Source organism: Erithacus rubecula (assembly GCF_903797595.1).
Source record: "Erithacus rubecula genome assembly, chromosome: 3".
Taxonomy (NCBI): domain Eukaryota; kingdom Metazoa; phylum Chordata; class Aves; order Passeriformes; family Muscicapidae; genus Erithacus; species Erithacus rubecula.
Genome location: NC_136689.1, coordinates 116,036,547 through 116,052,873, shown reverse-complemented (window position 1 = coordinate 116,052,873; position 16,327 = coordinate 116,036,547). Strand labels below are relative to the sequence as shown.

General features: G+C 37.0%; 1 protein-coding gene and 1 long non-coding RNA gene across 8 annotated transcripts in view; one reads left to right on the top strand and one right to left on the bottom strand.

The window, feature by feature from the left end:
- LOC306799014 overlaps positions 1-16,327 on the bottom strand; it is a 604,175-nt gene that overhangs the window by 160,747 nt on the left and 427,101 nt on the right. The window lies entirely within an intron of this gene.
- NCOA2 (nuclear receptor coactivator 2) overlaps positions 1-16,327 on the top strand; it is a 187,229-nt gene that overhangs the window by 99,809 nt on the left and 71,093 nt on the right. For all 7 annotated transcript variants that reach the window (XM_079299493.1, XM_079299492.1, XM_079299494.1 and 4 more), the window contains 2 exons: positions 12,636-12,737; positions 13,647-13,819. In XM_079299493.1, the coding sequence (XP_079155619.1) occupies positions 12,655-12,737; positions 13,647-13,819 (256 nt within the window). In that variant the 5' untranslated portion in view covers positions 12,636-12,654. The remainder of the gene's footprint in view (positions 1-12,635; positions 12,738-13,646; positions 13,820-16,327) is intronic.

Here is a 16,327-nt window from a genome sequence, read left to right as displayed (position 1 = left end):
TAAGGAGAAAGCGCCTCTTAGAAAGTATGAGCTAGAGGTGCACTTTGAAATTTTTTTTTTTTCATTCCAGAGTTCTTAGAACAATTTTTAGTAATAAATGTCATTGGGAAGTCAACTGTCTAGTTAGATTTTATGATGACATTTTATTTATTTATTTATTTATTTATTTAGCCTAGTCAGAGACAAGAATGAAGGAGGGTGTGAAAACAACCTTGATTCTCAGAATTTACTTTATTAAATAGAAGAAGTTTGTTAGCACATTACTGTAATTCTAATAAGAAAGCTAAGGACTGAGGACTGGATCTACAAGCCAAGCTGTTGAGCTGAGTAAATGAGAAGGGTGTTTGTAAGTTGATAATCACTGTACTTGTGAGGAAATCCTGATGGAGTCATTTTACTGCCTGCATTCCTCCTTAGCTTCTCTTACTGCTCATGTTCATCTGTAGCAGGCCTAGAAGGATGCCTGAATTGGACTAAAAATGATAATTAGCAGGTAAAGAAAGCTTTGGTCTGTGGAGGTGAGGTGTGAAAGCCTGGGTCTCTCAGGAGTGGGCTGGTCTCAGTACCCAGCAGTGATCCCTACTTAGTGCCCTGAGAGCTGAAGATGTGCAGTGAGGCCTTGGGGAGGGCTGGCTGGGTGCTGGGGATACAGAGCATAAGAAACAGTGCAGGAATTGGACAAAAATTATGAATGGAGACTCAACCCAAAAGTTTATGGTAACTGCTTTTAATTTGCTGCGTGTGTTGTACCTGCATATCCTCTCTGCTGCTTCCATTTAATTTTCTCCTGTGTACGCTGTCCCTAAACAAACTTCATCAGGATGCTGCACTGCTGTGATTTTCCATTCCTGATAGCATAGGCTGTTGTGATTGAGCAACACAAGATTCTCATGAAGAAACTTCTGTTAGAACTGCATGGAATAAAATTATTTTTGGTCCTTTTCCTGAAGTTTTTCCAGGTGTTCAGTCCAAGTAGTTATAAATGTGTGTTATTTTTTGCTTTGAGGCAGTGTATTGCAGACTTCTGGTCAGCTCCTTCTATGAATGTAGTGGGTGTTCCTCTCCTTACTAATTACATTCCATTGCAATCCAAAATTAAAAATACTCAGAGTAGACATTGATTCTTTCTTAGCACTTGTGATTCTTCTTTTCCAGAAACTGTTTCATTATTAACAAAAAATAATTCCAGTTTATTTTTACAAAGAGAGTAAAATTAGCATTCATCTTTAATAGTAGAGGAACTTTGTTTTCTTTGGGCCACAGAATAGCTTTTTCAGGTCCATGAAGTGATTTATGACCTACAAAAGAGAGAAATAACAGTTTGACATCTTCTTCTAGTAGACAAGGAGGAAAATCGAAGCTTCAGTGAAGTCAGTGATAAAATTCTGATTTATTTCAGTTGAGTCATAGCATCCCCATAGAACTGTTCAATTTTTTTACAGTGTCATTTCTGCTTTGGGAAGCTTATAGAGAGCTGTTGTAAAGCTTGTAGGGTGTTGCCTGTAAGCATTGTGGAGGCCAAAGGTGTATATGGATTTAAGATGGAATTAGGCACCACTGAAGACAGGTTCAGAGGGAGGAGGAGGAGGTACAGCAACATTGCAACTAAGCTTGTACCACTGACTGTCAGAGAAAGAGAGAGATATGAGGGGAAGGATCATCTACAGCTGCCTTGTGCCTTCTTCCAAGATACCTGCTGTTAGCTGCCATGACTAATGGAATATATCACAAAGTAAATGTTTCTTTTTGTTGACTCATATTGCCATTTCTTTGAATATTTTATTTGGCCACAGCCTGTACTAATGTATGTGTGTGGTGTGTATACACATTGACACGCATGACTACTAAGCTGGTGTTCATCAGATTTTATTTCTTGGCAGGTGACTAAGTAAAGCAACAACGTTTTTAAGAGTTTAGTGCTTTTAAGTGCTTTAAAATGACAATTAAACTTTCATCTTCTTCTGTTATTGCTTGTTGCAATTTTTTACTAAAGCAAATAAAATGAAGATGGGCATGAAATTTGAAGTTGCATATTCACAGACCAGTTTTTGAACTTATGGATGTATTAAGAGCATCAAGTTAATCATACTTTGTAAGTGTTGGCAAGACACTCATGTGTGGCTCTGACATAATTTGGTGGCTTTAATTTTTGTTCTTAGTAATAATGTGCGTGGTTAGCACTCACAATACCTTTGCCAAAAGTTTAATGTCCATCTAGCACATATTTATTTTAAGTACAAAACTGTAATTCTGCATGTTGGGAGGTGATACAAATACAGTCTTTCATGCATATAGCTCTGTTCTCTCAAAAAACATGTATTAAATTGGTTGCTCTTCCGACTTTAATAAGAAAAAAATCTTTTTTGACTTCCCAGCTCTTACACTGCTGCTCCAATATAAATGGATGACACTGGCATGTGTACCAGTATCAGCAGGAAGCACCTGCTGAGGGAATCTACCTGTTCATACAAATAGGGGATGGGAAGAGGCCAACTCTCCATCTGGTCTCTCCCATAACATCCGGAACCACGTCCTTGCCACTAGGCAGGCACCCTCTGGGACCAGGGTCCAGCGAGCCCTCGTGGGCTGAGGAGGACACTGAGCTCCCCAGGACAGGCACTCAACGTGCATTTCAGAGGCAGAGAGGGTGGCTGAGCCATACTGGGCACTGTGCTGAACAGGATAATTTGGGAATGCAATTTAAAGAAGTGCTGCAGCATTCTGAACTTCTGGGGGGCACAGGGGGGATCAAAGTGAATAGAACAAAGTGGCTTGAATTCTTGACTCTTAATTTAAAAGTTTATTATTATACACTGTTAAATGAAGTGCATTCTTGTGAAAGCATCTCTCTATTATAGAAGAAAGTGTGAAATATGTATCTTGTACATATGTGTGCAGTGGGTTACTCCTTCGCCATGATAACAGTATCAAAAAGTGTAGAAATATTACAGATAATGTTTAGGTACACTTTCTGCAACTCAGAGTTTTAATTTAGTTTTACCTGAAGTTTCAACATGCTTCCTAGGTGTTTGAGTAGAAAAGAAATGAAAAATAAACCCTCTTGGTATGGGAAAATTGAAAACATGAGTTCAATTTTTGTTGAGTTCAGAGAAGTCGCAGAGAGTTGGAGTACTGAAGTGCAACAAAAGTTTCAGATTATGTTCTTTCAGTAACAGTGTCTACTCTGGGGCTAAGGATCATGATTTCAATGCCCAGGTTAGAGATATGAAAGGTGACAGCAACTTCAGCATCTTTTGCTGAAGCCTGGGTTGCACATCACATTGCACCTGAGTGTGCAGACAGGCTAAGCTGGTCCCAGTGGCCAGGAGGACCAACTCTAGCTGTGTGAAGGCATTGAAACTCAGATTGATAAATGAAGGAACTCAGATTCAAATATGATAGCTTTAATATCTCTGTGTGTAGGTCCAGTAACTCTGTGTGCTACTTACTGTATGCACCTTGTGTGGAAACATGCTGTGTTTGTCTGGCTTGTCCTCTGCTTTTCACTTTCTACCTATACATAACCATGTTTCCTGGGCTTTTTGTCAATGGAATATGTTTTCTCTAATGTCAACAGATTGGTGTTTGACAGGCAGCTAACTGGAGTGAAATCCTAGTGTAGGCAAGCCCACTTTACAGAGATGTGCAAATGCCTTTGTTTATATAAATATAATAATATGGTCATATGTGGCATCTTGAAAATCACACCAAACTGTAAAAGCTTTCTGGTATTGTAAGTAATGTATATATTTGTGTCAGTTATGAGATTAGGAAATGTTCCTGGATTTGAGTTTTTCCACAGTGCCTTAACACTTGTGAGAGTTGCTCCATTTTTCCTCTCTCTCATGTCTGATTTTCTTTTTGCTCTTTGGTGGTTTCTGGGGAAGAAAGTTGGTGTGGGAATTTAAGTGGACAAATAACAGTTTTGAACTGAGATTGGCAAAGAAGATCAGTAGGAGTTAAAATATGCTTAACTCACTGTTCTAGAAGTATCATCAACTGGAAATGAAAGCTGTTTAAATACAAAGTTTCCCATAATGTTATCCTTTTCTGTGTTGTTAGATTTGCTTCATTTATCAGCTATGCTAGTCACAAAGTTTTATTTTAAATCACAGTAGATATTAAATATTAGGCTTCAAAACGGTCTCACAAGCTGCTAATAATTGTGAACAAGAGAAAAATCTAGATTAAATAAACAATTTATGTGGGAATTTGGACTCTTTTTCTAGTGAAAATACTTGCAGGCTTAGTATTTTTTGCAGCCATAGTTTAATACTTATTAAATGCATCATAGAAGGCTAAATGGATTTAGAATAACTTGGTTTTTTAACTTAGCTACCTACCTAATACAAACAAAAGGATGTAAGAGTTATAGATACATATATAGTATATTTAATATAATTTATATATATATATATAGGCATTGTATTTTGTTATTTAATTTGGTGTTTAAAGGGTAGTTTTGGTGCGTTTTTTTTTTTTTTTTTTTTTTGCCCTTGAGTATTAAGAATCACAAACAATTCTTTATAATTAGAGAAATAGAATCCCAGACCTGAAATGACAATACAGAGTCTTGAAGGTTTTTTTCAGTAGTAACATCTGTCTCCTCTTTGACGATGTTTTGGTGAAAACAGATACTTTCCTCTTTAAAAGTCAAAACTAAGCAAACATGTTGTATATTAATTTAAAAAGAAAAAAAAAAAGATACTTCCTTCTTCTGATATTTTTCCCTTGTTGTTTTATTAGAGCCTGGTTTTGCTATTCCTGGGCATATTAGAGGTGCTGACGTAGCCTAATCCATAAGCAGCTGAGTGAGTGGCTCTGTTAAGAGCCTTAGCCTATGGGAATACAGAAGGTAGGAGCCAGCCTACAGTGCTGGGGTCAGTCTGGAGGGGTTTTGGCAAAGTCTCAAGCAGAACTGTAGGTTTCTTAAACCTGTGGGTTTGAGTAGCTGTGAAAAACCACTTTCTCCATCAAGATGTAGGTGGATTTTACAGAAAGTCATATTAAATCCCAGTCTGTAACACTGAACATTAATGTTAGCCATTTATTTGATTGTTACAGCATGTGTTAAAGAGCTGCTGCCGCCCATTTGCAGCCTAATGTGTTTATTACACGATCTTCCCAGTGGCATCTTGAAGTGTCTGTCAGGTAAAAAATTCATGAGCATTATTGGCTTTCAGGCTGCAAATGGAATATGTCGTCTTCTCACTGTCTAATACACCACTCTAAAGCCATTACACAGGAGTGAGGGAAAAGATTGAGGAAGGAGCCTTCAGCTTAAAAATGTGAGTAGTAGGTGTTGGAGCCAGTTTTCAGTTCTTTTATGCATGGGCTCAATGGCATTTCCAAGTAAATTGTATTTCTTTTCTTAGTTATAGTTTGTGGAGTTGAAGAATAAAGTAGAGTTTGGCAAATACTGCCATAAATCTTGTTTTAATGTTATCTGTAATAGGCTGTCTTTAAAATAGAAAGACTAGAAAAGATAGAAAAGGCTACAGGTGCATGTCAGATTTTAGTACAAATCCTCTAAAGGTGACTAGAGTATTTCAGCTTGCTGCTATTACCTTCCTTGTAGAAACTGTTTTCCCCTTTTGCTTTATACTCTGTGACTGTTGCAGGGTGGCAAAGGTTTTAGACAGTTTCATCCAGTAAAAGTGGTAGTGCTGTTTGAGAAAAAAGCATGCTCTTAAATAAATGAGTGTGTGTTTTTATTGTGAGATTACCATCACCAACCAAGGTATTGAACATCTTGTTTATTTTGTCAGATTGGCATTGTTTTGTTTGGGGTTCCAGGTGTTTAGTGGTGAAGGACAGGAATAAGTTGGTTGTAGAGCATGTGGCCTACTTATACCAGGGATTCAGGAGGATGGTTTAATGTATCACTTAACTTTCTTCTCTGTCACACTTAATTAGTGGGTCTCTTGCTTAAATCTTGTTTTACCAGACAATGCAGTCTTTTTTTGCCTTGTTCCTTTTAATTCCCTCGATTTTCACCTCTTAGTTTTTTTATTCATTTTCAGTCTGTCTGGATTTGTCAAAATTTTGCACGCGAACCAAGTGAGTTTGTGTGCAAAAAGGCTGAGCCTCTCTGGGGGCAGGCAGGCTGCATTCAGTGCCTGGGACTCTGGCAGGTGCTGCCCTGGAATGTGCTGGAGTTAAAGTTCCTTCTGAGCTGGAGTTCCGTGGCTGACCATGGAAAGCTTGGCCTTAGGCTCCAGTGGCCCCCCCTCTCTGATCTAGTATCTTATCCTGCCTCTGACAGCAATTTCCTTTGGAGGCTTGGGAAAGTGGCTAACGAGCATTGCCTTCACTGAAAAGGTTGCAGATTGCAGTATGTATCAATATTAAATATTTTCCAGTTCTGAAATGAAGCCAGGGGAAAAAAAGAGTTCATAAGCAGGAAAAAATGTGAAGAATCAGAATTTGCATGTCATTTCCAACTTTCCTCTGGCTTCTACTAGAATTAATGTTACACAGAATACATTTCTAATTTTGAAACTGAGATAGAAAGCTTTCTAGTCATGGCAACTTCACAGGAAAAAAGGATGAACTGTAATGGCTATATGTTTGAGTAAACAACCACAGAATTATAAACTGTTTTTTTCAAATTAGCTGTTAGAGGAAACTTTTTTGCCAGATTTTTCATTGACTAGTAGTATATTTTTGGTCAGTAAACAGTATTTTTCTGTTTGTTACTCAGTAAAACACTGACTTCAGTAAATCTTTTCAATATGTATCAGTTGTATGTACACTAGTTTCATCTGTTGATGGGCTGGAGGGATGGTGGTATAGTAATGCTACCTGATTGTCCACTATATGATACTTTACCTTTTGTTTGCTACTTTTCAGGTTGAAATGGCAGCTTTGAAGGTGTAATCCTCATTTATTCTTTAACTGCATTTGTTAGGCTTATAATAAATCTGACAGTTTAACAGGCCTTGTTTGGAAGATGGCCTGCTCTGATAAGAGATAAAATGCACATTATCTTCTTCTACATGGACTCTGGATGATTAACTGAATTCACTGGTGCTGAGGATCAGTGTTGGAAGGCTCGCTCTGCATGCCATGTTCCTTCATGACATTTGAGGAGTTGAAGAGATGTGAGAATTCTCACAAGTGATTTGTGCTAGATATCTTCCTGTCTCCCACTTCATGGTGCCTCTGCTTTTCTTTCCCATTTGAAAGATGGATGTTTACTATTGCTTTATAATTAGGTTAAATCTCTCTGTGTACTCCAACTTTAGCAGTTGCTGGTGGAGGATGTAAAGGAGGATGTGCCGTCACCACAAGAGCAGAGACTATTGTTTTATTACTGATAACAACAAAAACAAAACAAAACAACAAAAAAGAAAAAAACAAAAAATAATTTAAGCATATTTCAGACTTTTGTTTCAGTCTCCCACATCTGGTACAAACTGGTTAGGTATCAATGAATGTAGTTACTAATGCTTACTATGCTAAAATTTTTTTAATTTAATTTTTCAGTGTTTGTGATTTACATTTAACAATTGGAATAATTAGCCAGTGTTTTTTTACAAGTAATTTGGATACTTTGGCCTGTGATAATGAAATGAAAAGAGAGAGAAAATGCACTTCTGGTCTTAAATATAAATAGGAAAAAGTATTAAGTTATCTGAGATGCCCCATTGGTATGGGTCATCAGTATGAGAGTAAAATTAGTTCTTTGGATATTTTTAGTAATAATATATCTGACTCTCTAATTACCTCCTTCCTTGTAGGAAAACGCTACAGTGAGTGTATTTATATTTCCATTGCTCTATTGCTCATTTATGCCCAGTGGAATTAAAGCTTGAGTAGCATCTTAGTCAGCATTAGGACTTCAGATCCTAGTTATTGTTCTAGTTTTGATGTTTTGTTGGGTTAGAACACATGGAAGGAAACATAATACAGAGTAGAAGAATCTGGTACCACCACTGAAGGCAAAATACCAATTCCACAGTGGGATATTATGTTTGTGTTTTGGAGTGCAGTACAGCTCTCAAACAGCTTACACAATGAAAAAGGGAGTGCCTGGTCTTGCATGACAACTCATTCTGCGAGACATGCATTCAAATTTAACCTTGTAAGACAATTTCTTTTAAAATAAAACTTATTTAGTTCAGTATTTGACGTATCATGATTCTGTTTTTTTCATTATCAAGCATGTTTTTATCTCTCTGTCTTCAAAGCAGTAATTACTGCTGGTTATGTTTTTATTAATTCCCAATTTGGTTAATAGTTTTTCTATGCCTTGCTAAATAACCATTACCATCATTTTCTTGATTTTTGTATTTTTATATGATAGAGCTGAGACTACATTTCTACTACTTCTAAAGCATTGAATGGATCGAATGGTTTAATTTCTTTATCTTTCTTCTTTCTGAAAATTCCTGTAGAGATGTACAAAAAGATCAGTGGAGCAGGATAAAAGCTGCCTTCTAATCTAAGGTAGTCCCCTTAAGGGGAAGTTTACTAGAGCAAAACTTTGAATCTCTGACTTGTTATTCTACTCATAGTGTCTTTAGTTTTGAATTGTCATGTTTCCTGGAAAAATTCTGACTTCAAATGTGGGAGTTCTGTTTTCTGACCTGAGAAGTTCTATGAGTGGTTCAGGAGCCTAGGAATATCTAAAAGTGCTTTAAAAATTCCTAAGTTCTCTTGTTAAAATATTGAATGATGCAATGTTAGGAATGTTTGTGTAGTATAAAACTGTTGGTAATGATTAAAAGCCAAGACATTTTGATACAGATAAATTAATATGTATGGAGGAAGTTAAGGCAGAAACCAAAAAGCATAATATGCTATTTAGCTGCTTCAACTCACAGATGTTTATTTCTGTGTCTAAAATTCATCCATCAATTCAATAAAAATTCATGACATTTTCTGATTCTTGCTTGGAAATTTCCCAGGGGCCTGCTCCTTGGTACTTAATGTGCCCAGAAGTACTTTCTTCAGAAAAATGTAGTTTGAGTTTCTTGCTTGTGCCACATTAAATTTGTAGAGGTACTTAAACCTCAAGTTCTTCATCTGGTGGTATGCACTGGTCTTGATTGGGAATTAGCTCAGGGAAAGATATGTGAAACAGCTGCTTTCTTTTTAGAAGACATGAGGAAACTGGGAGAGTGCTTTCCTCTTTGACTCATTGGAGTCATTGCTGAGAAATGGAGCATGGAGCTTTGCTACCCTCCTCAGCCTGAAAGAGTTAAACCTCAATCCTGTGTCTTCTAATAGTGTTTGAACTAGTTACTCTTGAGTTTAGTGGTACAGACCACACTCCTAAAGGCTGCACTGCAGGAGTTAATCAGCCTTGCCCTCTTTGCTTCATGAGCATCCAGCTTTGGCAGGCAGGTGGCCTGGCACCCAGGAGGCTGTCCCTGTCCTGCATGGTGGGAAATACAGCCTTGGGAGCTCTGTCTGGAGAGGAAACTCTATTTCCATCACCCAGTTTCTACCTGTTTTAGTTGGTAAGAGTGTTACAGAACAGTCTATCCACACCTTCTGAAAGTTGATTCTTCCTTATTTCTCCTAACTAGGGAATAGATTTTAGTTTCTGAAATACTAAAGAATATCTGACCTTTTAACTATCCCAGTCAGACCCTAAATACTGGGAGGCAAGGGCTTGGGGGCACATCCTTTTTGATTTTAGTACTGTGTGCTAGATACAGATGAGTGGCATTCATTTTAGCCTTTGAGATTTTTTAGATTGCTTCAATATCATCTGTCTAGCTCTCCACTTTCCAAGACACCTATCTCTGGATTTTGCATTCTGCTCTGGAGCACAGTCACCTACATGACAAGAAAATAGCTTATAAAAATCTTTGCAGTATAAAACATGATTTTTAATTAAGACATAAAGGAGAACAGAAAGCAAACATGATAGTAGGTGGTTGATTTCCAGAAATAAATTATGATGAGTGAGAAAGAAATGGGTAACTCATTCTAAGAATAAACTGATAATGCTGCTGAGAAAGATGTAATAGCCTGTAAGTGCAAACAGAATAAAATGAATACATATATTATTTGTGTAGAACTATTTGCCGTGTTTAATAAGGAGAGAAGAAGGTGCTAGTTTTGTAATCATGATACGACTTCCCTTCTCCTTAATACAGAAGGATAAAGTTTAGAGTTTATGGTAGGAAATGAGTTTTAATTTGTCCTCCAAAGGCTGATAGTGGGGAACTAGTGGGATTCCTGCAGATTAGCATCAGTGTGAATGCAAGAAGAATTAGTTTATGCATTGGTGGAGCTACTAGAGAAACTTTGGCTTCCACAAAAATAAAACTTCCCTTTGAAGCAGGTGTGACAGAGTAGGTAGGAAAGCTGTCAGTAACAGTTTCTGTATGCTTTCCTGAGGAGGATGGGGTTTTGGAGGGTGATGTCCACCCTAAATGCTTACCTTCTTACTACTTGGGAGGGAAGTGGAGTTAGTAGATAACAATTGAAGGTTTGACAGGTATTTGTTAATTGTTATGCTTGCTTTTCTCAAGAAAAATAGCTGATTGACATTCCTCAGATGTTAGTTGGGATTCCCCAGCTTGTCTGAACTTTAGGTCACCATCTGAGTCTGGATCAGAAATCAGATCTTGGGAATGTACAGCTTTCATCATGCTGATGATTTTTTTCTCACCTTGGTCAGTGAAAAATTTAGTCATTAAACAGAGCTGCAAGGACAGTTGCAGCTCTCCACTGACAAAGCTTCTGTTTAAATGTTGTCAGGTGGAGGTTGTTATGGTACATCTTCCCTTTGAGAGTTGTGTCTGCTCTACCACAGAAGCACAGCCTTCTTGCTCTGCTTACAGTGGGATCTTCTCAAAATAACAGCAGTGTGTATGTGTATGTAGATATGCATATGCATGTAAGACTCAGTAGAGAATAAGATAATCCAGATATCTTTCAAATACAATCTGATACCATTCATTTCAGAGACCAGATGGAAGCAATACATTACAGGCATGATACAGTCTTTCTCATGAAATTTGAACAGCATCTAGAAGAAAGGAAATGACTCCACTCTCTGCTCGAACTGGTTAAAAAATACTGACATCAGCTTAGTTGGTCAGAGCATGGAGTTAGTAACACCGAGGTTGTGGATTTCAACCCATTCACTTAAGAGTTGGACTCAGTAATCTATGCCCACATAGATCCCTTCCAACTCAGAATATTCTGTGAAAAAAACACCTCCAGTAAAAAGAAATTATTTTTTATTTTTACTTTTAAATTAGGGAAATGTTAGATGGTGGTCAGTCTGTATCTGAGATGACTTTACTCATTGTTTGCTTGCTCAGGTTTTAGTGAGTAACCTTTCTCAGATTTCTGCTCGGACCTTAGTCTTTGGGCTTTTTTTGCCAGTATCTGCAATATCTTCACTCAGCTGGCTCATTGGGAAAACTGAGATTGCCAGTGTAAACATCTGCTTACTAACACATAGGCTGGCAGCTAGATTTTAAAAAATGTCATAAAGAAATAGGGAAGGGGACTCTGTCTTTAACTCCCAGCAGGTCCCTTATTAGGTTCATTGCATGGCTGACCAGGACAGCAGAGGGAAGGGAATTGGTGGGAAATGAAGGGCTTGAAGGGGATTGTGAACTCCCTTGTTTTGATACCTGATTTCCACTTGATGCCAAAGTGAAGTGGTTTTACAATTGCAGGCTCCAGCTCTTATTTTAGTATGGTGTGAATCACCTCCTGGATACACTTACCTCCTGCATGTCCCTCATGCTTATTTTTCTGCCAATCCCAAGCAATACAGGAGCTCTCTGAAATGTCTAGCAGCACCTTTCTGCCATCATCCTCACAAAACTGGCAGCAACTAGGCTGATGCTGAGCTGGGACTGCTCCATCTTGCATGAATTTTTGAACATTTATATCATTTCCCAATGTGCTTTGGTGATTTCTGCCTCCAGAATATTGGTACTTGTTGAGAAATATGTAATCTGAGGCAGGTGAGTTTCATGTGCTTCTACAGGGCATAGGGAAACCAACAGTGGGGAGCAGGGCAGGATTTCCATAGGCTGTTCATTGCACAGATTATAAGCTTGTGTTATTTTACTACGTTAGCTTGACAAGTTATTCTCCTTCTGAGGTAGATTATATGTACAAAATATTTATCAGTTCCTCAGTGATTTCTAGTACTGACAGATGTTCTGTTCCTACAGTTTTGTACTTTGGCAGGCATTATCTTCTGTTTTTTAACTAAAGCTGTATGTGCTACCTTTTCATGCAGCTGGAACACGTTTTATTTCACATATTTCAGTTCTGTTGTGTTTTACTTGTTGTGTGGCAGCTATGGCTTTACCTTTGTCTTTCATCATTCAGCCTTACAAATTTGCCATGAAAATTCAGCAACCTAGGCACAAAATATACTTATCTGTTCTTACATAACTGGTAACAGTCAAAGAGATGATAATGCTTTACTTACCCAGCACAAATTTTCTTCTCAAGGAGTTTTGAGTAGCATTTGGTGGGGTCATAAACACAGTGTTTTTATTGATGCCTTTTTAACAAGTTCTATTTCAAATCATAGATTTGCCAAGTGAAATCATAGTTGAGCACGGAATGAGAAACTTGAAAATATGAACTGAGAACTCAAGACTTTTCTTCCATAACCCTTTCTTGCACTTTCTTCCTTTTAGTTGCTGATATGTGTTCAAGATGAGTGGGATGGGAGAAAATACCTCTGACCCATCCAGAGCAGAGTCAAGAAAGCGCAAGGATCCCGATCAGGTTGGACCCAGGTTAGACCATTTCCTTCTGGAAATATTGAGAGAAAAAGTTAAAAAAATGTTACATGTGCTTCTGTTTTTCAGTTAGAAGATGACAAACAATATTCTTGCAAAGAGCAGTCGGTGCCAAACTACTTTATTGCAGTAATTCTGTGTTGTTGAGGGTTTGGGATGAAGATGAGAACATTTATATTTTATTGTTATTTCTTTGTTTATTTTTGAATCCAGTGTTGTGCCAAAATGCAGAATTTTGGTGAAAATTTAGGAGAGATGTAAAAATAGTTTTTGACTTTCACTGCAAGAAGTCTTCAGTCACTCATTTTGTCAATCCAAGATTTTTTTTACCACCTCTGTTGCGCATTATAATCTAGGTCTTAAAAAATATTTTCTAGCTTTACAGCAGTTTTGTTACCAACACAAATGCATTTTAAAGCATAACCACTCATTCATCATCTTTTCTTAAGACTGCCATAAATTCACAAGGCGGCAGGGAATATGGATTGCTTAATGTAACTATTTAAGCTGTTTTATTTTCTCATACACAATCACTATATAATACTCTTTGGATTCTCAGTGCCATGTGGGAGGGATACTTGTAAATATTCAAATCCTGCCCCCCTCCCCGCCAAAATAATCTTGTGTTTTCAATTTCTAATCCCAATCCTCTTTTGAAACAAAAACAAGACTGCTGGAAAAAAAAATAATAAAAAAAAAAGGAACATCTTTTCTAATGCTCCTTTCCTTGTTCCAGAGGAAACCTTTTTCTGAGAAACTTGTAGGTTATATTTTGGTAGTGAGAGAGGGCAGTTCTCTCTCTGTTTTTGTTAAACTACTGTCTTACCTTTTGAAATCATCTCTGAGCTGGCCAGAGGGCAAGTAAACTGACATTAAAGACAGCATTTTTATAAACTTCTCTTTCAGCCCTAAAAGAAGCACTGAGAAACGCAATCGTGAGCAAGAGAATAAATACATTGAAGAACTTGCAGAGCTGATTTTTGCAAATTTTAATGATATTGACAACTTTAACTTTAAACCTGACAAATGTGCAATCTTGAAAGAAACTGTGAAGCAAATTCGTCAGATAAAAGAACAAGGTAAGAAGACTAATTAATTAACTTTGAATATTTTGTGTTGATTGTTATTTTGATTTTGGCTAACCTGATTGTCTCTTCAGCCTTTCTTTAGCAAATTCCCAAGTTTTCCATTAACCAGTAAGGAATGATACTCTAAAGTCATGTGAATAGAGTGTATTAAGTATCATATTCAGTATTTTTAAAATAAGCTTCACTGAAAATTGCTTAGAGGGAGAGAAAATTGATCAGTCTGATCGATGTGTACCTAGTGGAATTGAAGTCACTTGTGCTTTCACAAAAGTTCAACTAGTAGATGACTTTGGGGAAGAAAACACATACTCTTACAAGGATGATGAATCCATGCAAAAGAGAAATAATCCAGGAGAGTGGGGTCTGTAAGTGTTCTGCATACTCGTTTTGCTTTCTTTTGTTGGTATGAATAGATATTGTGGACTAAATTATCTGCGTCCTTTAAATGATGACATCATATCCTCGACTACAATAGATTTGAAACTATTCTAATCTCTAGATAGGCTCCTGTTATAAATGTAAACCACAGAACGTGACAGTTTTCTTCCTGTTCTTTGTCTAGAAGATTAGTTTTGTATTTCTTTTCTTTTGATATATTTCCTATTCAAAGAGAAAACCCAAATCTTCTAGAAACTTTAAATTTTTTGGAAGTGGGTTTTGTGGCACAGGTCTGTCTAGGCAGGCACACTGCAGGTGTATGGGACAGATTCAAATTCTTAAAGTGGGTGCATATAGTTTTTCTTTCAATGTAGAAGATTTATATCTCTTTGTAAACTGTGTTGAGAACGATTCCTTTGATTTTCAAACACTGTAAACATCTTTCACTTTTTCACTGTTCTGTGGGAAAATAGTTCTTCCTTTTCCATACTGGGTGTGTAAAATTATAAAAGTGGTGACTGTGTGTTTCATACATATTTATCTAAGTATATAGGTAGATCTACAGTTTTAGACATCAGTCTATTCAAAGCTAAATGGAAAATGGAAAGAGTCAGATTGTGTCAGCTGCCTCCAAAGTGGGTCTAACTGATTAATCTTAGGGAGTGTTCCAATTTCTCAGCTTGTTCTCTTCTTTTTGCTGTTAGGTTGCTATGATTTTTAAAGTGGATATTGTAGTGATGTTGCCATGCCCCATATTAGAAGTATACTTGTTAACCTGACACAATGTCCATCATTGTTGTGCACCTTGCTGGCTTTTGAGATCTTATTTTTCCCTTATTTTCTTAACTGTTTTCTCAAATTTATTTTTAAATTTTTTTATTATTTTTTCCTGCCACCAAGCAACACATGCTCCTTATCTTTACCTGAGAAAAGGACAAAAAAAAAAAAATTTCTTTTCCTGGGAAGTGGGTGCACAAAGGAAAACCTGCTAAGTCCACTTTAGTAATTCTGTCAGCAGTTCTAGAAAATCTAGTCTGAAAATATGGCTCTAACTCATGGTAATTTTGTCAAATCCAGGGTTTTATTGTTTAGGACCAATATCACAACAACAGTTTTCATGTTGTTATAAAATATTCACACTCATCAGACCAGATTATATGTAAATATTGAAGTCATCCTGGGCCAGAGTTGTGCCAAAGCTGAATGTGCAGTTAGTTTTTTAAGGTCATAAAGTCTCATTGCAAAAACAACTGAATATACAGTTCTGAAGACAGACTAAACTGCTGGGAACACTGTTTATTTCAACAAGTAGAAGTAGTTTGCAGCCCTTGAGCAATAAAGACACTAAATTGCTCTTTTTGATGTTGATTTGTTACACAGGGTTCTTCAGTTGAGGACAATTAGATGTTCTGGTAACTGGGTATTTGCATAAAACTCACAGCTGGTACAGACTGACTTTAGGCCTCTCTAAGGGGCACTGCAAAACACTGAGACCTTCAAGGTGGTCATTAATAGTATCTCAGAGTCTAGGCATAAGGATCAGAATATTTGAAATTCCTTTGAGCTGATAAAGGTTTGATACCTATTCCTACATAGAAGCTACTTCTGTTTGTTGTAATGGCAGATTTTAAAGGCTTTTCCTTTTAAAAAAAATTCCAATGACAGCATACTCTGAAATACAGTATTATTTTGGAACAGACATTTCATTAACAAAAATGTCTCACATATATTAAATGTCCAAGTTGCACAAACAATACAATGTTGAGTGTCACAAAAAACCTGACCTAAACAGGTTGAAGACCTAGTGAGGCTGTTACTATTGCTCTCATGTTTTATAGGTAGTTTATCACCTCACATTGGGAATCCTGCACTTAGATATACTCATCACTTAAATGTATTAACTTGTAGGTTGTTCCAGATCTTTCTGATTGGTTTTTCACTGTGAAGACCTGTTAGAACACCTTGACAACAGTCAAAAACTTGCATTATCTATTTCTAAAATAAGTCATTAAAATAATGCTATACTTGCATGAGGTGCCATAAGACTCCAGTTAAAAATAATATTTTATTACAGTTGTTTTGTTGATTTTTAGTGTTTTGCCGAATATTTGTATGACGAAA